This window comes from Dermochelys coriacea, chromosome 2, assembly GCF_009764565.3.
Source record: "Dermochelys coriacea isolate rDerCor1 chromosome 2, rDerCor1.pri.v4, whole genome shotgun sequence".
In the NCBI taxonomy this organism is placed as follows: Eukaryota; Metazoa; Chordata; order Testudines; family Dermochelyidae; genus Dermochelys; species Dermochelys coriacea.
Genome location: NC_050069.1, coordinates 234,682,858 through 234,707,016, shown reverse-complemented (window position 1 = coordinate 234,707,016; position 24,159 = coordinate 234,682,858). Strand labels below are relative to the sequence as shown.

Sequence of the window (24,159 nt, the reverse complement as noted above, 5' to 3'; positions counted from 1 at the left end):
GAGTGTGCCATTAAATTCGCATGCACCATTCTGGGTGGACACAAGTTATGCGTGGAGCAATTAGCAGCTGAACCGGAACTGAATTTTGGAGCAACGAGCAATGAAAAACATAGTGTTCCTATGCCTTAAATTTTACCCATGTATAGGATACATTTGATTAACATCTTTTTACAGCAAATGCAATTGGACATCGCACACTTTGGCTTATTTTCCCGATAAAAATAATCTTTAAAATGAACCCGAGTATGAGGAGTTTCTTGAATTATCACACTCAATGTCCATTTAATCTTCACGGGCTATAAAGAATCACTTAAAGACTTACCCATACTTCTCCTGACAACAGTGCATTTTACTTGCTAAAACAATCCTGTGAAACCAGGAGAATGATTGAACTGCTTTGATGTAAACATCAAGATGCTATCTTGGATTTTTTCCAAATAAATTTAGCAATATATGTGCATCACAACAACAAAACAGCACGTAGCAAAACATTTTCTAGGGAGGAACAGACGTACTACAGCTCAGTTAGATCGTTAGAGGTGCTTATCATTTTTAGAAGGACTGGATGAAGTGAAGTCCTGTGTACCGTAGAAATCGTGTAAGTTCTGAAGGGAAATATCCAACTCACATTTCATTGCACTTATTCTTCACGGAAAGGTTGTATATACCAATATTAACTCAGTTTTTATTGCAACATTTGTCATTATTGAACTGGTTCCAAAATAAAGAAGCTTAGTTTGATTTATGTGCAATCCAGTGTTTTGGGTTCAATGTCGGCCTTTGTTGTGAATTAAGTCATATTTTATATAGGATAGGAAACCAGGCCAAGACAATTCTCAGTGCGATTGAGCTATCTTTACTTTTAAAAAATATTTTGTTCCATTGAAGTTTTAAAAAAAGTAATACAGAGCTGGAGAGACACAATCTCTACTCCCCCTCGCCCCACCATTCCTAAAGTGTGAGTAGGACGGATATGAAGAAAAATAAATCTCCTTTGACAACATTTGAAACTTAACCACTTAGTCCCAAGAACTATTCAGGTGAAATAAAGAACACTGCTTGTTCACTATGCATGCATCTGAAATAAATCAGCACTGTTTAGACAATTGTGTTATTTTCACTCTATGGTGACCTGTTCTATTTACCGAAACCTGTCTCTCTCTCTCTCACACACACACACACACACACACACACACACACAGTATTTCGGTGACAGCACTCTATTTGTCCTTTGATATCACATGATTAACAAAGCTCATTTGCTATTTCTTCAATGAAGTATCCCTTTTATTTGTTTATTTCTTTGATCAACTATAAATGAAGGATATTCCTGTATATAAAACTGAACGTTTTAACTGCTCAAATGGAACTGTACATGTTTACTACAGGAAAAAATATCAAATCTCGTTTAACAAGACATTATACATCAATAATCCCAGTGGAGGATTTGCAGTCATCTGATCTATAAAAACAAGCGGGACAAGTAACAGCAATTTATATGCAAAAGTAATGATTTAATGACTATAAGCAAGACAAAGCAATAGAATTGTGCTTCTGTTGCAGACTGGAGACAATGAAATGTTTAACTACAATTTTCCCGTACAAACATGAAACGATATCCATATAGAATAAACACCCTCACAAATGTATAAATGATGGGTGATGAACACACACGAAGTTCGACCAAAGCAAAGCACAAACTGAAAAGTGTTCTGGGCTATTCATATTTTAAGTTGAAAGTGTTCCTTCTAGTTCAAAAATAATACTTTTGGAAGCCTCTGATAAAATGCTCCTATTGGCAGAACATTAAAGAGGAGGCGTTCTCCACAGTTTATTGGAAATATTAAAGTACCTGTTAAATGTTAATGAAGTTAGTACTGTACCATATACATATATATATTAAAACAAATTTAGATAAAATGCCTTCATCCAGCAACTTGCTGGTTCCTTAAAATTTATACCACATATTTTATGGCTTCTATAATGATTTCATGTGCTTTTAAAAAACACAATCTCATCACACCAAATAATAAAACTAACCAAACAGGTAAACCACTTCCATGTTCCTTAATTTTTCTTCACTGCACCATTTAAACTATTAGTATAGTTGGGTAAAAGTAAAAATATCACTTGAAACAAGATAAAGCCCATAAAATCCTATTAAGATTGCCAATTGCTTTCAGGTTAACAGAAATTTGTGATAGCTCTCAAATGAAGCTTTCACACACACACAGTGTTCTCTGCAATATCAGCAAAATTCAAACAAGTGGCATCTGCAGGGGTCGAACCAGTTTGGAAATTTAACAACCATATCATGAGTGCATGAAACACAATATTTTCTTTATAGTATTTATAAATATATCATACAATACTGTTTCCTGTTATGTCATATACCAATATGGCATTGTACAACAAGCATAATGCCATCTGATTCTTATAAAAGCGAATCATTTAAACAAAGTCAGTAAATAAAACGGTAATACCCGCTTTTAGGCATACAAACTGTAAAACTGAAGTTTACTTTCATTTTGATCGGTTCTGCGCAGCAACAGAAAAGTAAGGATGCAACATAAGAATCAAAATGGCTAATACGCAAGAAATAGTTATTCACAGTGACATGGCTACATATATGCATTATTCTATGCATATTCTTTCCGTTTTGTTGAATTTCAAGATGAAAAAGCAGTTGCTTTCTACAGGTTCACAAAACAGCATAATAACAACAACAATTGAAGAGAATGTAATGTAGGAGTTAGTCTGGATTAACAAACTACATCCCAAGGTTTATATCCACTTCCGGAGGTTCCCACGTCTAAATGATGGGGACAGCAATCACTCCAACTCTTTCCTAACACATCATGGTACACTTCTGTTCGCTTCCCAGTCCCTTGAAAATAATTCTTTACAGAACAATCTTTCGTTGTAATTAACGTCCATATAAACAGTCACCTAATCCATCTTTCATAGCCAAGTTCGGTGTCACTACAAAAGAAAGCGATTTGGACGATAGTCACACGTATTAGCATCTATAAAGCTGTAATGGCATGAAGAGATCTATATAAATCAGGGGTTTCGGCAGTCTCATTGAGGTGTCAGCCCGATGAAGTTGCTGAAGAGCCATTTATTGATGTTTTCCGCGCTCTGTTGGTAAAGGAGGATTGGTGGTTACTGGTGGGGCTGCTGCTGGTTCCATTCATAGTACTAGAGATATGAGGAAATTGAGGATGGGGAGACTGCACTGGCGTACTGGGGCTGGGCAAACAAGATGAAGTAGAGGGGATGCCTCCTGCTGGGCTGCTTGCCTTGTCACTCCCAGAGTCACTTTCTAATTCTCCGCTATTATTTAAGCCTTCTCTCTGGTGGCTGATCTTCATTCTTTTGCAAGTCGGTCGAACTCGATACTTCAGAGGAAGAGGTCCATTCTGCAAAACAAAGAGAAGGCACTATAAGCACACTCTCTGCACCAGTAAAGATTACAGCGTGAGAAGAGGAACGGCAGGTATTTACCCTTCTCCAAGTGTAAATATAGGCAATATCCATTAGTGTATAGTAGTCCTTCAAAGGTTCCTCTTCATACATCACATCGATCTATTTTTAAGACATTAACCCTTCAGTTAATAAGTATCAGAATAGAATAATTTAAAGCAGAATATATTTTTCTTCCAGGGAAAAGTGGTCTTAAAGCAATATTATCAAAGGGACTTCAAAACCTTTTACTCCAAAACTGCATGGCAGAGGAGAACTTTTGATACGTACTATTTATCTGGCATATATGAAAAGAGTATTTCATTTAAAAAAAAAAACTTATGCAGAATAATTTCCTCGGTATTTAGAGGGTAGAAATAAAATTGAAAGAATTACAGCATAAACACAAATGCTTCTGTGGGATTTTAAAGTATTTCCTTATTCCTAAAAAATATTACATTATACATTTGAAATATGGCTAGTTCTTATTATTTTTTGGTTCTGAGTTAAACAACTAACCAGAAACCCACTTTAAAATAAAACAAACAAACAACAATACAGCTAACCAGCTCTGGAAGGTTTAGAATAAAAGGACTGTTCAACAAAAATAAATAAATAAATAAATAAATAAAAATAAGCCAGGTACCTGAAAAGTATTAGGTATGTCCATTTTACTGCGGAGAAACTTTCTTAGATGCATCACTGTCATTGCTGCTGGGCAGCGCAAATATCTTTTGTCATTCACCTAACAGTATATTTGGAAAAAGTCAGTCCATGTACTGAGAACAAACAGCAAATTTAGGATGACACAGTATAATTGAATAAAAGCACACAAACTTTATAAAATGACCAACTACAGTTTTAAGATTTCTATTGAGAATTCCTTCTGAAGAAAATTGGAAATAGGAACTAAATACTTTAAAAAAAAAATTGCAGAGCAAAATCAAATACTATTTAAGTAATTGTATATGTAAGGGTGCTAAAACAAATGAAACATCTCTACTAATGATTTTTAAGTGATTATATTTTAAAAATTCAAATTGTCTTTCTTCTAATAAATGGCATTTAAAAAATAAAAGTAAACTACTTCAGTTTCCATTTTAAAAGTATTAACACATCTTTTATTTTGTCTACCAAAGTAATTTCTTTCTAACTACAGCTGTAAGAGGTTGCAAACCTCTGTTTAATATCTTTTTAATGGGGTTTGTTTCTTCTGGCAGATAGATGTAATTATTTATTTAGTTCACCCACCAAACTGTCCAAAGAGTAATAATTATTTTTCTGTCTAGGCTTTTGTCTCAAGTAAAGCTAGATTATTTACCTCATCCTTTGATTTCTCTCTCTCTTTATTTCCTTTCCGTTCCAATCTGGGGAAAACAATGAAACAATTACAACAAATAATAGATAGAGCTGTTAATATTGATAGATCAACTTAAAATATTGCCCATAGAACTTGCCTATTCTGGTCAAAGAATTCAATGGATAAGCTTATTATCTCGTCATCTGTTATAATTCTTTTGTCTTCGTCTGCAACTTCTCCCCTGTCTTCATTAGAGCCATTGGCAGCTGCACGGAAATTTCCACAACAGTTTATATTTTTAAATTAAAGTCGGACAGAATGGCAATTCTCAGTAATAGGGGAAAACCTCAATACTAAGATAATGTATTAGTATTTAAGTAGCCATTATTATATCTTTAATCAAAAAGCTGAATCTAGGGTGTCTTAAATGTATTTATGGTTAAATAATTTGTAAATGAAAGAGGAAATATTAAGATGTTTTAGCTTAAGTATAAGGTCAAGTCTATGTTATGTTTACTAAAGGTTTAATAAACTAGAAAGTTTTACCATCAGCTGATGGATGAGCTGCATAAAAATCTCTTCTTCTTTTCATTTCATCTGGATGGGAAAGCATATATGTTTCATTTAATTTACTCTGTACTATAGGTAAAAAGCAGCATATTAGTTATGTATTGCTGTTTGATTTAACTACTTACTTTTGAAAAGGCCTGGTACTAGTTTGTACACAATATCTTGGAGAGTTTTATCTGACCTAAAAAACAACAACCCCAAGATACAAATAAGCAAATGCAGCAATACTTGAATAAAAGTTACAACTCTTCATTTATAATCAATTCCGTGGCAATGAGGGATCGCCTACAAAAATAAAATGCTCAGCTATATTAAAATTAACCCACAAGACTTTACAAACAAATTGACGTTATTAAATAAATGTTAACTCTTTTGCAATTTATCTGACTGAAAATATTTTCAGTCCACTAGCAATCTGTCTCGTAGTGTTCACTCAGTCTAAATGAAGGCCTTTAAAAACGTGTAACCTTCAACCAAAATGAGGAGATAAATATCACAAAGGAACAATGAAGGATAATGCTAAAGAATGAGGATTTTTTTTAAAGTTTAACTTTTCCTTTTAAGTTTCATAAATATTTTTGATGTTTCTGAAGAGCAGTTAAGAGGTTGCACTTCAGGATGTCTGTGTGAAATGGAACATGGAGATACAAAATATGGGATTGTGATAAATAAGGAAAGGGAAAAGGACATTGTTCAAGCGGTTAGTGTATTCCAAAAAATACAAAAACTTTCTGTCTCGCATCCAGTCAAGTCTTCGATTTCAATCCGTGACAAGACTCCAAAGACAGAACATAGGCAAACGTTAGCATGTAAATTGACAACTCCTCTCAGATTTAAATTGTAGATGAAGAGAGAACATCAAAATATTCACCGCTAGACCCCTTTTATAAAGTAAAATTACACTTTTCTCCTACCTTATATTCAAAAGCGGTCTGGTTTTATGAACTTGGACATCACATATAGGACAATATTTGCTTGTCTCCAAGTAACGTACGATACACGTCTTACAGACTATAAGTAAAAACACGTAAGGCTTTTAGTAATAGTATTAGGCAATATTCAAATATGGACAGAGGTGCGATTTTTACACTATGCAAGCTAATAAACGGTCCACTATTAGAAATGCGCTGCGTAAGCTAAACAAGTTCTCTAATTAGCCCCAATTAACGTGAAACTGAGACGCTATATACACACTACGTTAACAAAGACCAGGGTTGTCAAATGAAATGTGAACACATCATCTTTCGCACAAATCTGCATATTGGATGCTCTAGCTAATAGCTCCGTTTTCCCGGTTGCACCGGAAAGGTGCGAAGCAGCACAGGGGCAATGCGAAGAGCCTTACTGTACTTACAGGAGTGTAGACACTCTATGATGGTTGTTGCATCAATGAAGTACCCGCCACAGAGCACACACATGAGATGGGGGTTTAGCTCGGTTATTTTGATTCTGGTTGTTCGGTGCATTTTTGCTTAAGAAAAGGCGGCTCTGAAAGACACACACAGAGGACCATTGACTAGGAGACGAGCTCAGTGTCCCAGGGACAGAGATCCCGCGTTTCCCCACCCACGCTGAAGTTGCATCCCCAAAACGCAGGGAAATATGGAAGGAGGCTGAACGGGGAGAAGTGGCCAGGCGGGGAATTGCGGGCGGGCGCGATGCCCGGGTGACAGAGCCCAGGGAAATGTCCCGGGGCCAGAGGTGCCTGCAGCCCCGCGTTGGGGACCGGGGTCCAAGCCCTCTGCCAGCTCCGGGAGGGCAAGCCTGCTGCACAGCCCCTTCCCGCTCCCCCGCGTGTGCGGCGGTCACTCGCTGGCCCAGATTCCCCTCGGCGCGCCTGGAGCCCGCAGCCCGGGGTGCGGAGGGAGCCGGGTCCCCTCTCCGTGGGGCGGGCCGGGCACGGGGCTGCAGGGGAGTCACACAAAGGGGAACCGGCGCCTCCCGCCGCGCCCGCCCTGGCATTTCCGGAGAGCCGGGGGTGGGGATCGGGGACACGCACCTCGGAGCTGCTCCGGCCGGCCCCCGGAGCTGCCCGCTGCCCACCCGGCCGGGGCTGGGGTCCGGGCGGCGGCCGCTCCCCCCTCGCGCCGCGCTCGGTGCAGGCTCCGGACTGCTCAGCTATCCGAGGGGGTTGCTATAGCAACTTACACTTACACTTGGCATCCTGCCACCGCTGGGAACACACGAGAGCCAGGCGGGGGGGAGCGGGGGAGAGGATGCGGGCCGGGGGAAGCCGGGCCGGGGAGGGGAGGGGGCGCGGCCCGGGCAGGCTGCGGGTGTCTGCGAAGCGGCGCCGGGCAGAGCCTGGGCCTGGAGGAACCTAGGCTGGGGCTGGGGTGCAGCTGGGGGAAGCGGCTCTGGGGAGGCTGGGGGAGGAGGTGTCCGGCGCGGAGGGGGCTGGTAGGGCAGGGCTCAGCAGAGCGGTCGCAAGATCCCGCAGGGTGCAAAGGGAGCGGAGCCGGATTTGGGAGGGAAGGATGGGGGTGGGGATTGGGGCTGAAAGCGGAGCTGGTGGTGGGAGGGGTCTCGGGCGGCCAGAGAGCTGCGCCGAGCCGGTGTTGGGGTCTTAAACTAGTGGAGGCAAATGCAAGAGGCTCCTCCCGAGTCTCGGCCATTTCGGATCCTCTCAGGGGCCTCTATCCACGTCGACTCGGTGCAAGGAGCTCGTCTGAGATCGTTCCTCTTCCCCTCCCTCTCCCAGCCCAGGCGAACCGCGTTCCCAGGCAGATCCCCCGAGCTCGCCAGCTGTAGACTTCGCCCCAGCTCCCTGCGATCGCATTACCGAGATGTTTATTTAACTGGGTCTCGTTTTAACGCTTTTTGGGGTCTAAAACGAAATTCTCCCGCGGCTCGGACAGGAACGGTGCAAAGTTTTGCTAAGGTGAAAAGAGATTTGCAATAAGGGGATGAGGTGTCCGTTTGGGAGGAAGCCGGTGTGCAAATCTCAGACTGTGTGAACCAATCACCTTTTGAGCAATAAAAGCTACTTTAAACAGTGAGGGAATGACAATATGCAAAGGACCACGTGACCATACCATTCCTAAAGCTAAATCAACACCTTGTCAACGCTGGGCAGCTACATGAGTGAAAAACAAATGTCATTTTCCCAGCCCGCAGCTACAAACCCCCATCGGCTGCAACGGCACTAACAAAAATCATATATAGGAAAGAATAAGAGGGAAAAGAGGAAACTCCAAGGAGAAAAAAAACCAACAACAACCGCCAGCTGCGCCGATTGTACAGTAAATAATTTGGTCAACTAGAACCTGAACAGTGTGACATAACAATGCTGCTCAAATGCATGCCAGTCACTTCCCCATTCCACTGCTCCCACTCCACGGACCAAGTTTCCTGATCTCACCCCTCCTGGGACACAGTCTAGAAGCTACCCTCAACTGAAATATCTGAATTTCTGAAACTCACTGTTTGATAGTGCTTGAGATTCTCTCCAGATCCTCACAAGCTTCGATACCAGGCAGTGAAACCCAACGATAGCAACCAGGTTCCGAAACGCTGTGAGTGTCAGCCAATCTGGCCAGGTGAGGGGTACAACATTTCTGAGAAAGTGTCCACAGCGCCCACGAGCGACCTGAGCAAGAAAACTTCACTTGCTGCTGCATGAGACTCGCTGAATGAGCTAGGTACAGTAGACAAACTCTCCAGTATGAAATGATTGCGAGCAATGTGCAAAGGGCTAAGGTGAGGTGATATCCCCAAGGCTGAGTGTGGCACAGCGCAGGGAGTCAAGACACAAATGTCACTGTATTCCGATTTCAGAGATCGCCTCAACAGTCTCCAACCTGCCACTCTTTTTTATTGTTATGGACAGCATGTTTTTGTACGAGAGGATAAATGCAAGGCGGCTTTACTTCAGTCTCTGAAGTATATTACGCCAATGCTATTGAGCTGGGGTTTCTTACATTACTCAAATATGAATCGGTTGCTTTCACTGATCTATGTTTTATTTGTTAAACCCAACACCGTGTAAATCATACACATCTATATTGCAAAATAAACCGTGGCAGAGGTCACATATCACAGTTAGTTTAGAATTCTTCCCAAGCCCTGATATATCAGGACAGTCTTTCAAAAGATATTAACATATATTTTATTTCACACAAGAGTAGCCTCTTCCTAAATGGAGAATTTAATTCAACCGTGAACCTTGTTTAGTCGTAGCATCCCCTACAGAGTATTATTTATTGCCTAAAGTTAGCTCTTTTTCTGCTAATCGCATACTATGAGCTGTCTTTGAAATCTGTGATCTCATGCAGCAAACTGAATCAAACACCTAAATACTCACTACAAGCCACCTGGTACACATACACTGCTGTAGATGTGTGTGTCCATTATACATACACACATATTTTACTACAGCTAAACCGGATCATCATATTTTGGTTAGAGGAAAATCCTTTCAGGTTTTTCTACTGGTATTAACGTTAAGAATCCAGAGACTCACCACAGCCAACACAAACTGTCCCTTAACATGAATATATATATAGTTACACACACAACCAAAAAAAACCCCAACTAAATGTAACAATACATGATGGTAAAACTTGCTAGCGGTAAACAGTGACAGCCAACTGACTGTTTAGAGGCCTTTCATGGGTTATGTCAAACTGAAGAAAAACAGAAGCACGTTCGTGTGGTTATAATCAGATAGACTATGAAAAAATCCGAGTGCAATAAACTTTCTAATTCGGTTTTCCAGGTGTATAACAAACATATACCTAAAACTTCATTCTGACGGTTTGGCGTACTTTGCCCCTATACCCATTCGAAGAACTGCCTGTTCAGTAATAAAAAGCCTGTCATCTAAAGCCTTATTATCTTTAGGAATAAGAGCCACTTTTACTATGAATACTATTCTTGTCCCTTCACTAAAGAATGTCCACATATGTTTTAAAGGAACTGTAAGGATAGTATTTCCTCAAAGAGCGTCTTGGCACAGCATAAAGAAAGAACTGAAGAATGGCAAGAGAGTAAAAATCCCTCAGCCCTTAAAATCAGGCTCATAAATTTAACTAGTTGAAGTACCCAATCAGTCTACCTAAATAAACTAACATGTGAATTTGTAGGTATCGCCATGATCTGGCATAGATCAATAGTTTGCATCTCTGGTAAATTGCAACAAAAGTCTGTTTTAGTTTACGGGATGTATTGTAAATAGCCCCTCTAAGAATTTTACTGGATTACATTTCCAGAATCTCTCTAGTCTTTAAAGAGTCCTATAAAATAAAGTAACACTGGCTACTATAAACTATGCAGAAAACTACTGAATGCTATACTTGGCATATATGGGTATATATGTCTACATTTCCCTAAACTTTATGGAGAGCGGGGTATGACGCTTAGTTTCTAGATTCTGGAAAATGATAATTTTCCTTTTATATAAATTTATTTTTTCTGCTTCTCCTTTCCTGTTTACTTCCAAATATTAACAGTAAATAGCTAGGAAAGCTCCAAGTTGTGTATTGTCAAGGCCACACACAATTACATAAACATATACAATCAACTTTCTAGTGCCACCCATAAACAGCACGAGGAGTAAATCCACGGCACCTTAAAGACTTTACCAAGAAGTTCATGTTAATTTACCCTTCCCGGGCTTAGAATGAAAATACCAGTTAAAGAAAAGAAAGTCATTCAAAAATACCACTATGTCCTGCAGTTACACCATCTTCGCTATGGTAAATCTGCACACCCACTTTTCAAGGATCACAGTCAAAGTGATTGCTTCACCAAAAGTTATTTTTCAACTTTGGTCTCCCCTCTCTCCCCCTCAACAGGTACAAGCCCAGAAACTTTAGCATTTTAAGCACAAATGCAAACGGAGGCATTGAAACAACTGGGAACCGCCATCTTACAAGCCATCAAATTTCACAGAAGTGTTTGTCCAACTTAAGTTAATAACATTTTCTTTCCGGTCCCCCCCGGTCTAACAACCCCCCCAGCGGGATCACTACTCCCCAGTGACCCTATCTCTATAAAATGGGTGCAGTATCTCACATTTTAACCCCCTCCAAGCATATTTGTTTCGGAGAGGACTGAAATCACTTGACCTAGGCAGCTCCAGATTTCATGAACCGTCCCCGTTTAATCAAAATCTGCCTTTAAACAAAGGGCGCTGAGGCCGGGCTGGAAACAGGGACGGAAAATATAAATATTCTCTTAGGGGGCCATGTGCACAGAAACGTTTTAGGGGGCAGCTGGGGAAAGAAAGGAACTAAAATTTGCAAATGTGGGTGCGTAACGAAAGTGAGTGCACAGGCTGCTGCTGCTTCTGCTGTGTGAGTCTCTGTGTGTGTGTGTGTGTGTGTGTGTGTGGTTGGAGCAGCCTGTCAGCGCTTTTCGCATACGGAGAGCTTGGGGGACACCTAGGCTCCCCTTTGCAGCCCCCAAACCGGCCTAAACCCGCCGCCAAGCCCCCTCCACCCCCCGTCCTTGGCAAGGAGACACCTCGCTTTATACATACCCGGAAAAAGGAGCCGGTGGGTGATGATCGGAGCGGCCAAAAAAGACAATGAAAGTTAAAAGTCGTTCAGCAGAAAATGAATGTGAGCCAAGCGGCCATCTTGAAATGAACTGCAGACGCTGTCAATTGCAATAAGCTTATTGCTGCTGCTGCTGCTGCTGCTCTCAGCTCATGTTAGTTACAAAACAACCGGGTTTTCTCCTCTCCTCCACCGACCCTTCTCACTCCCTCTGTCTCTCTCTCTGAGTCTGGTTTTTGGGTGGCTGAGGAGCTGGGAGTTTAAAATCTTTCTAATCCGGATGGGTTCTGTCTCCACCAGCCCATTGTCTCCCCCTCGGCCCCCTGCTCTGCCTCTTGGTCTCCTTTTTATTATTATTATTTCATAGTTGTTGGTGGGGAAACAGGGAAGGGAGGGCGGAGGAGGGAAAAAATGCAACGCTGAAGGCACACAGTGGAAACTGACACCGTCCCCAAAATGGCTCAGAGTTCGCCCGCCCCGCCAGCATCACGTGGGGCTCCTCATTCCTTAAGGGTGGCCTGGGAATTAGTGTCGGTGTAGTCGGAGCCCGTCAGCCTCCCCATGACCCAATCCCACAACTCAGCCGCCTCCTCCCCCTCCTCGCACATCGCCCCCCTCCCCCTTCCACCCCACACGCACTCTGCCTGTTCCTCCTCCTCCCCCTGCCCTGCACACACACAGACCCTGCCTATTCCTCCTTTTCCCCGCTGCACACCCGCTGCCCCGGCCCCCTCCGCCCACATTCCCCACTTCTCCGCTTCCCTCCGCGCTACACACTTTGCCTTTTCCTCCTCTCCCTCCACACCCCTTCGATCCCTATTCTTCTCCCACGCGGGCTACAAACACTGCGAGCACCGCTACCCCTCCTTCCATTCACACACACGACCCGCTCTGCACACACGGTCCCTCCCTCCATCCTCGACACACACCGCCTCTGTCCTCGTCCTCTCCCCACATCTACACACACACCGGCTGCCTCCTCCTCTGCCCACCTTTCGTGCCCCATCTCTGCACAGCTATGGGCTGTACACACCTAGAGCTGCCTCTTCCCCACGCTCTGCCCCCCCCCCACACCCCCTTCCGTCCCACCGCGCTCACCACGCGGGCTCTCCCCACTACTCCGCACAGACACACACGCACACCGTGCCCATTCTTCCCCCCTCCACTCCACGCATCTCCTCCGCTCCTTGCCCCCACTCTGTGCGACGGCCCGGGATTGCCCCCACTGAGCACACGCATCCCCCTCACCCCTCGACACATAGCCCTTGCCCCCCTCGATGCACACACACAATTTTCTGTCCCCACTCTACACATCGTGCTCCTGACCCTCTTCCATCTGCAGACAGTCCCACGGCTGCCTTTCCACGCTGCTATCCACACACTGCCTGCGCCCTGCTTCCTCCACATCCACATGCCACCATCAGCCTCCTCTCCCCTATTCCACCTTCCTTCCCCTCCTCGCCCCTCTGCACACACGCTCTACCCCTTCCAGACACACATTCCACCCTGCCCCCCCACACCCCCTCCCCGGGCCCGCCTTTCCCCCAAACTCTTCTCCCTTCCTCGCTCTCTTCTACACATCCGCGTTCCCCGTTTTCATCCATACCCTTGTTCCCCCTGCATCCTCCATCCCCAGCATACCCATCCTGCTCCTCACTGAATCCTCCACACGCCCTGACACCTCCTGCCTCCCCAACCCCCGCCACATGCACCCTGTCCCCAGGGCAGACTGCGCGCACGCCTGGCTCTCTCCTACCTCCCCGAGAATATGCCATATCCCCTCTCCCACCCCGACTGCCTCGGCCCCTCCTGTCGCTCCCCCAGGCACGGCGATGCTTGCTGGGGCTGTACCCATCTCCTGTCCCTCCCGCTGGACACAGCCCGTGTGTGGACGGGAGCCCCACTCGTGCTGGACACGGTCCACCACAGCGTAAACCTGCCGAGGCTAAAGCTCCGCTCTCCGCCCATCCTGGGGGCTTGCTCGCCAAAGGGGCTGCGATAGAGGACCTCCCCTCGTTGGTCCCAGTAGGAAGGGAGCATACGAGGGAGTATTGACCGACGGAGGAAGGGAGCGGGCAAGGCCAGTCCCTTCTTAACCTCCCCTCCTATGACGTCCTAGGATCGCTGCAGAGCAATAAAACCCCCTGCCTGGCTTCGGAGCTTTAGCGAAGGCGTGGCAGCGCTGCACCCAACAGCTGCAATCTTCACCTGAGCTCCTCAGCGTTTTGCCCGAGTCAGGACTGTAGGAGCCAGACCCACTGTTGCATTTAAACAGGTGCTTATTCTCTTCAGCAAGTCGGTCACCCCCGCCCCCGCTCGCCTGTTGATTAAAGCCAGCGGCTGCGAGGAAGAGGAGCAGTGGGAGAAGAGTTGTGTATCAACACTGATTTCATAGAGAGGGTATAATTTCTAAAGGGACAAGCTTCCAGATAATACGGTGGAAGGTGCGTCTGTGAAGAGGTTGGGGATACAACGCAGGTCCCATTTCAGTTCCAACTCTACATTCACACTAAAATGACAGAGGATGGACTTCTCAGCAAGAGCAGACCTTGCCCCATTGCCTGCCGCGGTTGACTAGTGCTTGCTCTGAGTTTTTAAATGAGCAAATCCAGGACAAGATCAAAGAATGGCAATTTTGCCTCCTACTGTAAAGTTTGAGTGAATTTTAATCTCACACAAGGTGCAACATCATTTAGGAGTGAAAGGTACAGCAATGGGTGGACAACGGCATTACAATCTAACCAATGATACCGATAGACCCTTAACAGTATCGCACTGAACTAGTTTTTTTTTCCTTTTGAATGATAATACTGTTCCTCCAAGGAAACGTCATTTGAAACGGAGCTTGTTTTCATCCCCAAAAATAGAGAGAAGAAATTAATCCATTTTATTATAATGTGTGGAAAAAATATCAGAAAAATAATATTTCAGAAGAAAGCACGAAGTAAAATAAAGTGAATATTTTAAAGACAAATCAATTATCTAGCAGTCTGACATAATAGTTGTGATAAGAAAACAGGACTTTAACAAAACATACATTTGACTGCACAGAAAGAGTAGTTACACTTCTTAGAATAGGGACTTTCAGATTCAATAGCTGATACATAAGCAATAAGGTCTAAGTGTGTGATGACATGATATTTTTAAAAAGAAGAAAATTGATTCATGTTCCCTACGAAGAAACTGTTAGGAGTCAGTGCACTTTTCTTCCTCTTGAACCCGGTGGATTGTCAATTTCCTTCCATCACATCTGAGATGCTCTTTCTAGGCTTTTTGCTGCATCTTTTAGTTTTCCAACTAAATCCTAAAAGATGGAGTACTTAATTTTAGAATATATTTTGCAACAAACGGGCTATTAATAGAGACAAATACATATTAATTTTTAGATACTCAAAATGGGAAGAGCAACACTTGCCTCAGAGGACTTTTATATTTGATACAAATTATTTAAATGTCAATTAAAGCAATAACTTTTACGATGCTTCAATGTTTAAAGTGTTCCACATATATTTGCAAAAAATAGCCTTTCACATGGATCCTTTACTAAAATATTAAAGTGCATTTTTAACATGAAGATTATACCAGCAGTGTATTCACAGTTAACATTAAAAAGACACTTATCACAATAGCCATAAGCAAATTTCAAATATTTTGAAAATATTTAATGTCAACTTTTATGCCAACACAATCCTGCAGTCAAAGCATGTCAAATTTAATTCACTCAGCAAAACCTAAACCTAACCAAAATATATCTTTGCAGGTAAAACAAAGTTTCTGGGAAACATTTCACTTGAGTTTAAAATTTGTAATTGGAATATCTTTGCATCCCCCTACCCCCCCCCAGTCTTTCCCTAATATTTTTCAGTATAACAGCACTCCAACTACTTAATTACATGCTTAATAGCTAAGCAGAGATCAATGTATATTTCAATTCATTACTTCCTCTTTAGGTGCAATTAACACCGATTAAAAGTCTTCAGTTTATACACTTTAATCAATCATGCAGTGGTTATCCAAATACCATACCGTTTTCTCCTTTATATTTTCTCTGTATCACAGGAGATCAAAGTTGTAGAAAAAATTATGGATTTCCTTTCAGATTAGCATTACATTTATAAGAAATGTTTTCCATTCGTTTCTAAAGCCATACCAACAAAAGAGTAATTCCCATGTAAATAACTTCGTGTGCCTGGCAGTGGCAGCTTCACATCAGAAGTACAGATACAATAAAATATTGCATTTAATATGTTTTTACAAAAGGCATTCTTCCCAACCCCATATATGTTTTGAACTGTTACAAACTTTGCAGTTGATTGACACCCAATCAAAATTCACAGCTTTGGAGTCAAATACAGAAACAGTGATGACAAAAGAAAATACCTGTAATTGTTCCATAGTGCAACTAAAACTAACGTCAGGGTGTGATCTTGAGTCGCTGTTCTGAAGGAAAAGAACAACACCTGTTTAATTAAAATGTGTCCTGAGCCTGGAGTTGCCTTTTATCTACTTATGCTGGGAAAAGTGATATACAGTACCTCCACATTTAAGGTCACCAAATAGGCAGGTCGATAAGTTTTATGAAGTTGGTTGGTCTAAAGTGATAACAAAACACACACAAAAATCAGACATTACCACAGAGAAGGAAATCAAATCAAAGTTTCCTAAATGTGGCAAGATTACCTTGATTTGATATTCCAGGCGCCAAGAAACATCGGTTATGTGCAGAGGACATCTGCCTATACTGAAAGATACAATGGTTATGTGTACCCTACCCTAAAAGTAAAGGTCAGTTTTTCAAGGCTTTTGGTCAACAAACGCTAACAAGTTTTTACGATTTTCTCAAATGACTGTTCAAAAGTTCACAAACTTTATTTAAAGAAGAGAATGTTAAATGGGGAAAGGAAAAGTTAATATTTTGTTTAAATTTGTGTTCAAAGGTATTAAATGCAATTGAACGGTTTTTGTTACTTTAATAATTTAAATAGCTCATTATAATTCCCCCCATAATATATTTGAGTTTTTTGTTTGCTTGTTTAAATAATATCTATAACTGAAAAATTACTTCTGTTGGCAGAATAACCTACCTTCCCAATATGATTTCCAACGTATCTTTGTTTTTCTGAAAAAAGGAAAACATGTATTTGCCAACTTCTACTGAATGAATAATTATAAAAGGGAAATATAGTTTAAAATTGGCTTAAGACCTGATATTCGGTGCAAAATTGTTCTATTCTCTCTCTATCAAATTTACAGTCTTCTAGATATGTGCTAGAGAGAGAAAAACAGAAGTGTATTAGTCTTTGAATAGAAATTAGCAGTATAATTTAAAGTAACAGCCACCAGAAAAATAGGGTAGCTTCAAAATACCTTATAGTAGATTTGTCGGCTTTGTGTTTTCCAGCCTCCAGTATACAAGTTGCAGCTGCTGCATGGCAATGTTTTAATACTGTTGGGTCAATATGTTTCAAGACTGGGTGATCTAAAATAAATGAATTACCGATGATATACTTGTTCCTGAAGCCTGAAAACAACTTAAAAGGGCGTGTCTTCCCTTTTAAAATGAACTGTTCTAAGACGTAACAAAGTAAAATGTTTCATAATTTAGAGGGTGGCAGGAAACTAAATGTGTAGGCAATTTATTATACCAAATACAGCACAAAAGACAGGTATTTTCATATTATGAAAATAATTGCTAATACGTTAGTTTCAGTAAGAAGTTGGGTACATGCATCTCCCCTCAACCCATTAAAAAAATCTTACGTATCATAGGGAAACTCTTAACTTCCCATCATCCACACGCAAGCATTTCTCAGAGCCTTATCACCAGAGACATGGAATTAGAATCTGACCTCGATTACATCGGTGTAAATTACTCCGGATTTACACCGGTATAACCGAGATCAGAATCCGGATCATAAAATTTTAAAGAACATAAATACAAAGGTTTCACAGATTTTCTGAGTATATTAGCTCTTTTTCTCCTAATCTCCCTTTCCATCCATCCCCCACCCCCATTTTATTTATGGAACTAAATTCAATGGTCCAATTAAGAATAATATAAATGATAAACTAATTACACGTATTTGCTGGGATTGCCATAGGAAGAAACATCCCACAGGGAAAACAAAACCAAATAAACCAAACAAAACTTTTGTTCCTGACCCAGGAGGACGCACGGACACAAATAGGCGGATGCCTTCGTTTTAATGGCTATATACGTCACACAATTAAACACTCAAGTACTCGCGTTTAGTGTAAATACTCCTCCGAATAACACTTTACTTCGGAACTGTCTGCAGATTAAATTTCACCAAAAGACTGATTAACCCCTCCCCCAAGTCAACTAGAATTTTGTTCAACAATTACAGGTTTAGCTACAATCACCCCCAAAGTGATTTGCATTTTCAAATAAACATTTTGGACTATATTGTAGTCAACAAGCTGAATAATTAAAACAAATCCTGTTGTTCCACCCTACTGCTGTGCGAAGCTGCATGTCAAATGTCAACACACGATTACTTTGCATGTGCAATTACTGACCAGGCAACAGATTTTTATGACCCAAACTGCACTGAAAATAAATGGAGCTGGGAATTAAACATACATATCAGGGACATCAACTAAAGACTGGGACACCAGATGCCAAAACCAAACTGGACCCACTGCCACATACAAATCTGACCCATGCCATCTTCATTTTAACCTCTCCCATTGGCAAATATACCTAGCTTAACCTCTCTATAGAGCTGTTACGAATAACCAGCCAGGACAAGAAGTGATAGTTACCCAACACATCCAAGCTCCTTTCGTGTAACTGGAGCTTGCAATCTCTTTTAGGCCACAAGCGAGAAATGCAGTTATTTCTGCAATGAAATAACAAAACATGGGGGAAGAACAGTACGTGGGCAAGCGATTACATTGGTGTTTGTATTGCTTGGTGCAGGTGGCATCGTATGCGTTACAGTGCAGGGATCTAGGGGTCTGGCTCTAGCTACAATTAGCTACAAACACAAGTCACAATAATGTAGCAGAAGATAAAAATAGATCCATTTTCCTGTCTCTCTCCAGCTCCCAGAAAGACACTGCAGGGCTCCTTTCCTCTCCTGGCTCTTACTCGAGAAGCAGCGCTTACCTAGAGCTACCTGGTCCGCCTGGGCGTTGAGCAGGCTCTGGAAAGCCGTCTGGAGCAGAACCGTGTAGGCGCTAGGAGAAAAGCAGCCAGAATCGGCTAGGATCTGCAAGCCGCTCTGCACATACTCCGACAGCTCCATTGTGAGCGCTGTGACCTTCGACACACAGCCCACGTGACACCAAGGCTCAGCTGATCTCGCAGCTCCGGAGGAGCTAGAGCGGCGGCGGTGGCGGCGGCTGCTTGTTCCAGCCCAGCCTCAGAAAGCGAGAGGAGCTGCTGCTGCTGGAAGCTAGGCACCCTTTCTGCCGAGCTAGACACCACACATAAGTGCTTTTGTATTTAACCCCCCCCCCTTCAGCTTTTCAATGTCCTCTGTGTCTCCTTTACCAGGGTAGGAGCAAAGCCATTTTCTAACTAAAAATAATAAAAATCTAATGGACATCCATTAATTTTATACACTTTTGGTGCTAACCCCCCATCCCCCTTCTTTGCGGTGTAAATACCACCACTGATTTATTTGTAGGGAACAGCAAAGGAAATTCCACGCACACACTGTAAACTGACTTTACCCTGGCTCTGAACTTTAAATAACTTTCCAGCCCCAGGGAATACATTTGTTCTCCTCTTTGCTGCTATATATCTTACTATGGTTTCCATTATCATTTGTGAAATGTATTACATGTTATCTACATCAATGTGCAGCTTCCAGATCTTTGTATGCCTCTCTTTCTTCTAGGAATTGCACACATAAATTGCTGAATAACTCTACTAGTATTTTGTAGATGGACACTATGGAGAGAGAGCATTCAAATTGTCTATAATAATAATTATTGTTGTTATTATTTAGTAATGTATTATTATATAATATTTTTAAAGCTGAAATAGTAGATGTATATTTTATATTTTGACTGATACTTTCTCAAGTGCTGTGGAAATCTGAATCTGTCTGATTTAGTATTTGTTCTTCCATTATGCAATACAATAATAGGCCCTGATCTTGCAAGCACTTATTCACATGCTTAACTTTACATACTGTTAGTCCCATAAGTATTTGTAGGATTGGGGCCTTAATGTTTCTTTTGTAGATACAGACATTTTGTAATATGTATACCTGAATGAAAATGAAAAAACTGATATCCGTGTAATGTTATGGTTGAGAGTTTACATACACAAAAGTCAGAGAACTTTAGATCTAGACCCCCAAGGTTTTCCATTTAAATAAGTGGAGGTTAGGAGACTAAATACTTTGTGGATTTAAGCCTTAGTGCTGTGATTCCTACAGCAAATATAACTCGGCTCTTTTTCATATATGTAGAATTTTCTATTAATATATATGGCAATATATTTATGCTTTAAATATATGAACTATGTAATGTTGCTGTGGGAACACTAACCATGAATTTTGTGAGTAATTTGTGTGTTTAAAAGCTCATCTGTAACATTCTATTTATGTACTTTTTGTATGTCTTTACAAAAAATACAAAACCGGAGTTTTTGTGCATTTACTTGAGTTAGATCCAAATTATGACACATTGACACAAATACACTGTTTGCTTGAACATGTAATTTTTAAAATAAACACGAGTGATTGTATTTCAATGAGCATATTCAGATATATGAACACAGTTTGTGTTCATCTGGATTATTGCACTGTGGGCTCAGCCCTGATCCTATCTGAAGTCGGTAGCAAATCTTCCAACGACTTCATTGTGTGAAGGATCTGGCGCTTGAAACAGTAAAGAAATGATGTATTGCAGCACAACTATTTTAACTCATTAATACTTTTATTTCTTAATATTTTTTCCAATTTACTAAAGCATAACTTTTCAAATTAAATTGGTTTAGAGTAATATGAGTATGAAAAAAGTGCAGCCTAAAAATTTCATAAACATGACAAACTTTATCTGAAACTTGCTGGATGGAATTTTACCAAGCTTTCCCAGTAAGACCCAGTATTTGGGTTAGTGAACTACCAGGAGAAATGTCAACCAAAATGGTAAGTTTTGCTAAATTATAAGCAACCAAAATAGGAGCTTAAAAGCAAAATGCAACTATATTGTCCCTATAGCAACAATATAATATGCATTCTCACATATAGAAAACACTGATAGATGCCACCTGATAAATAGTATTATTTTGATTGATGACCCTGTAAGTGTTGAAGTAATATATTCCTAAAATACAAGGTGTTGACATAATATGTTATATAAGCACTTTATATTTTGTTAACCTGTTATTTAAATGCTGTGTTTTAAGATTAACAGTCTATATTAAGTAATAAGGCCCTTTGATGGCATGTATTTGTGAGTCAGCTAAGGACCAAATCAGGTGATTGACTCTCATCTGACATCCTCAGTGTAAAAGGCCTTATCATTATAATATATGAATTCTGTGGTATAAAAATAAAATGACAATCCTTGAATAAAAAATAAAACAATTTAAAACGTTTTTAGACATGATACTTGCCCTGCATACCTGAATGTTCTTAGCCATCCCATGTGTAATCTAGCACTCCTTACTCAAACAAAACTCCCACTAAAGTCAAGGAGAATTTTTCTTAAAGAGACACCATCAATTTAAAATCTAGGTAATTTTAAAATACGATTTAAAAGTATACACCTGCTCCTGAGTGTCCCTGTCTATTTTTGTGATTTTAAAATCACATTTTCCTATTTTTAAAAATATTTATCTCTCCCCTGTTGCTATGTTAAAGACCTACACAAATGACAGGGGAAACAGTGAAACTGTCTGTCTATACACATTGTGCTGCCAAATGCATAAAGTAAAAAAAATAAAAAGAAAGAAAAATATTTTTCTCTAATTTCTTTCAGCTTTACTCATCCTAGCTGTTATTTGTAAGAATAACAAGTAAAATATACCTATATTTAATATTAAATATTGTAATTAAAATCAACACAATTCTTACATAAATTGAGACTTCCATTTTGCTCATCTTCTGAAGTATGTTGCTATCACCTTTTGTTTGCAGGTTGATGACAGGGCTTTCAGCAGATTGGACTTCTGCTGGGAAGCAGCAGTGAAAAGACAGTTTTCATTGGGAGTTACGAGAACCATTTATAGTTATCAAGGTAATTAAACAATAGCATATTATCTTTTAAAAATTTCATATTGGTATCTATCTCTCTGTCTAGTGATGGCTGGATAGATAGATACCTAAAGGGCCTGATCCTGCAGTTGAAGCCAATCAGAGTTTTTCCTGAGTACTAATTGCAGGAGTAGGTTTTATAGGTTTAGAATTACTTAGTTTTCCTTTCAAAAAGACAGTCTCATTGTGTAGGCTTAATTAAATTCTTTAATGTTACTCTAACATACATTTTTATGTTTCTTAATTTAAAAAAGAAAAATTAATGGGCTAAGAGTCTGTATATGACTGTTCACATTAGCACAGCCTATAATGTAAATAGGTAAGAAAAACAGCATTAAGTTCCCATTTTCCTTGTACTATGGGCTGTCTTGTCAAGCTATTGTATAAACAGCGTTTGTGTCCTTAGGGCCCAGTCACCTTCCTAATTAGGGGTGGGGGAAGCACCCAGTGACTGTAGGACCAGGCACTTAAAATATAATGTATTGTATACATACCATACTAGGCTTCAAGATAATGCATTCATACTACTGGAAAATAAAAATTAGAAATCTGCTCTGATTTTTGAAGCAATATTTCTGTTTTGACACATTGGCTGCAAAGTGAAAGTCACCAGAGTTATGATCTTTGAAGCCTGTGCAGACAGGGATCTTGGTCAGTTTCCTTTTGCAATAGTGAAAGACCACAGAAAGAAGAGGAGAGAAAAGAAGGCTATCTGTGCAGCTGTGTCATATAATAATAGTATATAGTGACTGTTTTACACACATATGAAAGAGACTATATAAAATGGAGGAGAGAGGAGATAACATAAAATGGAGGATAGGTCAGAAATATGAACATAGAGTTACAGAGGAAAAGAGATCACCGCTATAAAATAAAGGATAACTACTGAAAGAAAGATTTTGAAATACACATAAATAGCACAAAAGCCTATTACAGAAATTCATACTCTAGAGTTTTCTTTACATTTACAACACTTTGAAAACTAAATTATAATTAACAATGTATTTCCTTAAATGCCTGAAATTCATGAAAAGCTTATACATTAGTTTAGTTTATCTTCATTGCAAAAATCATATTTTTAATTTAATATGCCCCAATATCTCAGTCTTTTGTCTTTTCAGATAGGTGGTCAAGTTGATTCACAAATTTGTCAGGTTAATGTAAGTGTTATTTTGTTGCTCTCACATAGCGTGTGTGTATATATATATATACTAAAAACTCTATTGATTGTATTTTCCAAAAGAAAACTAACCTGAATATTAAAAACAGTACAAAGTAAATACATTAAGATTAAAACAATAATTAATGAGTCATACTAACTGCCACAACCCATTGTCTATTTTTTCAGCTGTAAAGAATTCATTAAAACTCACATTACAATAATATTCAAAATTGAATGATAAATCATTTAGCATGCCTAGAATAGTTATTCATGAATTGTACGAAGTTGGACCAAAATCATAGGCTCTAGGTTTGCATCTTGTCTTCTACGTAGTCTTCTCCAGTGGAAAAGAAGATATGATAACCTAGGAAGATATCCTGCCATCGATATTATGCAAAACAATTACTGACATCAATGAGAGTTTCATCCACAGATTGACTGAATGGAATTTTGCCAGGGTAAGGAGTAAAGGATAGTGCCCACTGATTATGTAAAACTAAGTGTATTCAGCATGTACAAATAATTCTTATTTCAAAATACAGTTTAGGATCCTCCCCTTTTCTTTTAGGTAAGTACTGAGTTTTCCTTTTATAAAGCATATTTTATTGGAAAAAATACTTGAAACAGATTATAAGAGAAAAAGAAAAATGATAAGGAATAATTAAATAGTAACAATGAAACTTAACTTTCATTTGGTGCATATCTAAAGAGAAATCCATGACAAATATAGGCCCTGTTTGCTTTCTTAGATCAATCACTGTTGTAATAACGATGATTGCAATGATAGACTAAAAGAACATACACACCAAAATAGCCCAGGAACATTTCTTCCATCTTCATTAGCAGAAAACAAAATACTGCCCTGAACCAAACCATGACCCAGATTGTGCTGTTGATAAGGCTCTTGTAGGTATTTCTTTCATA

The 24,159-nt window shown here is 40.3% G+C and overlaps 2 protein-coding genes and 1 long non-coding RNA gene across 6 annotated transcripts in view; 1 reads left to right on the top strand and 2 right to left on the bottom strand.

The window, feature by feature from the left end:
* Window positions 1-1,269: 1,269 nt before the first annotated feature.
* Window positions 1,270-12,744, bottom strand: LOC119851346 (polycomb complex protein BMI-1). Of its 3 annotated transcripts, none has more exons than XM_038391050.2 (10): window positions 11,817-12,744; window positions 6,690-6,823; window positions 6,250-6,346; window positions 5,461-5,516; window positions 5,312-5,362; window positions 4,923-5,031; window positions 4,787-4,832; window positions 4,112-4,210; window positions 3,508-3,588; window positions 1,270-3,422 (listed from the first exon to the last, which is right to left on the bottom strand). In XM_038391050.2, exons 2-10 carry the CDS (start codon window positions 6,799-6,801, stop codon window positions 3,093-3,095), a joined length of 981 nt encoding a protein of 326 aa, XP_038246978.1. In that variant the 5' UTR covers window positions 6,802-6,823; window positions 11,817-12,744; the 3' UTR covers window positions 1,270-3,092. The 3 variants fall into 3 exon arrangements, with proteins under 3 accessions (XP_038246978.1, XP_043365378.1, XP_043365379.1); XM_043509443.1 differs by lacking the exon at window positions 11,817-12,744 and adding an exon at window positions 7,335-7,447; XM_043509444.1 differs by lacking the exon at window positions 3,508-3,588 and having other exon boundaries at window positions 11,817-12,373.
* A 1,955-nt stretch (window positions 12,745-14,699) lies between these two features.
* Window positions 14,700-19,145, bottom strand: COMMD3 (COMM domain containing 3). The gene is made up of 8 exons (XM_038391051.2): window positions 18,968-19,145; window positions 17,203-17,314; window positions 17,040-17,103; window positions 16,920-16,954; window positions 16,516-16,576; window positions 16,371-16,427; window positions 16,216-16,275; window positions 14,700-15,139 (listed from the first exon to the last, which is right to left on the bottom strand). The coding sequence occupies exons 1-8, from the start codon at window positions 19,104-19,106 to the stop codon at window positions 15,080-15,082; spliced, it is 588 nt and encodes a 195-aa protein (XP_038246979.1). The 5' UTR covers window positions 19,107-19,145; the 3' UTR covers window positions 14,700-15,079.
* Window positions 19,098-24,159, top strand: part of LOC119851348 — a 26,971-nt gene continuing 21,909 nt past the window's right edge. The window contains exons 1-2 of one of the 2 annotated variants that reach the window (XR_005291229.2): window positions 19,098-19,358; window positions 21,957-22,056. This is a non-coding gene — a long non-coding RNA (uncharacterized LOC119851348). Of the gene's footprint in view, window positions 20,964-21,956; window positions 23,694-24,159 lie in introns of both variants that reach the window. The other variant, XR_006279435.1, reaches the window with a different exon arrangement.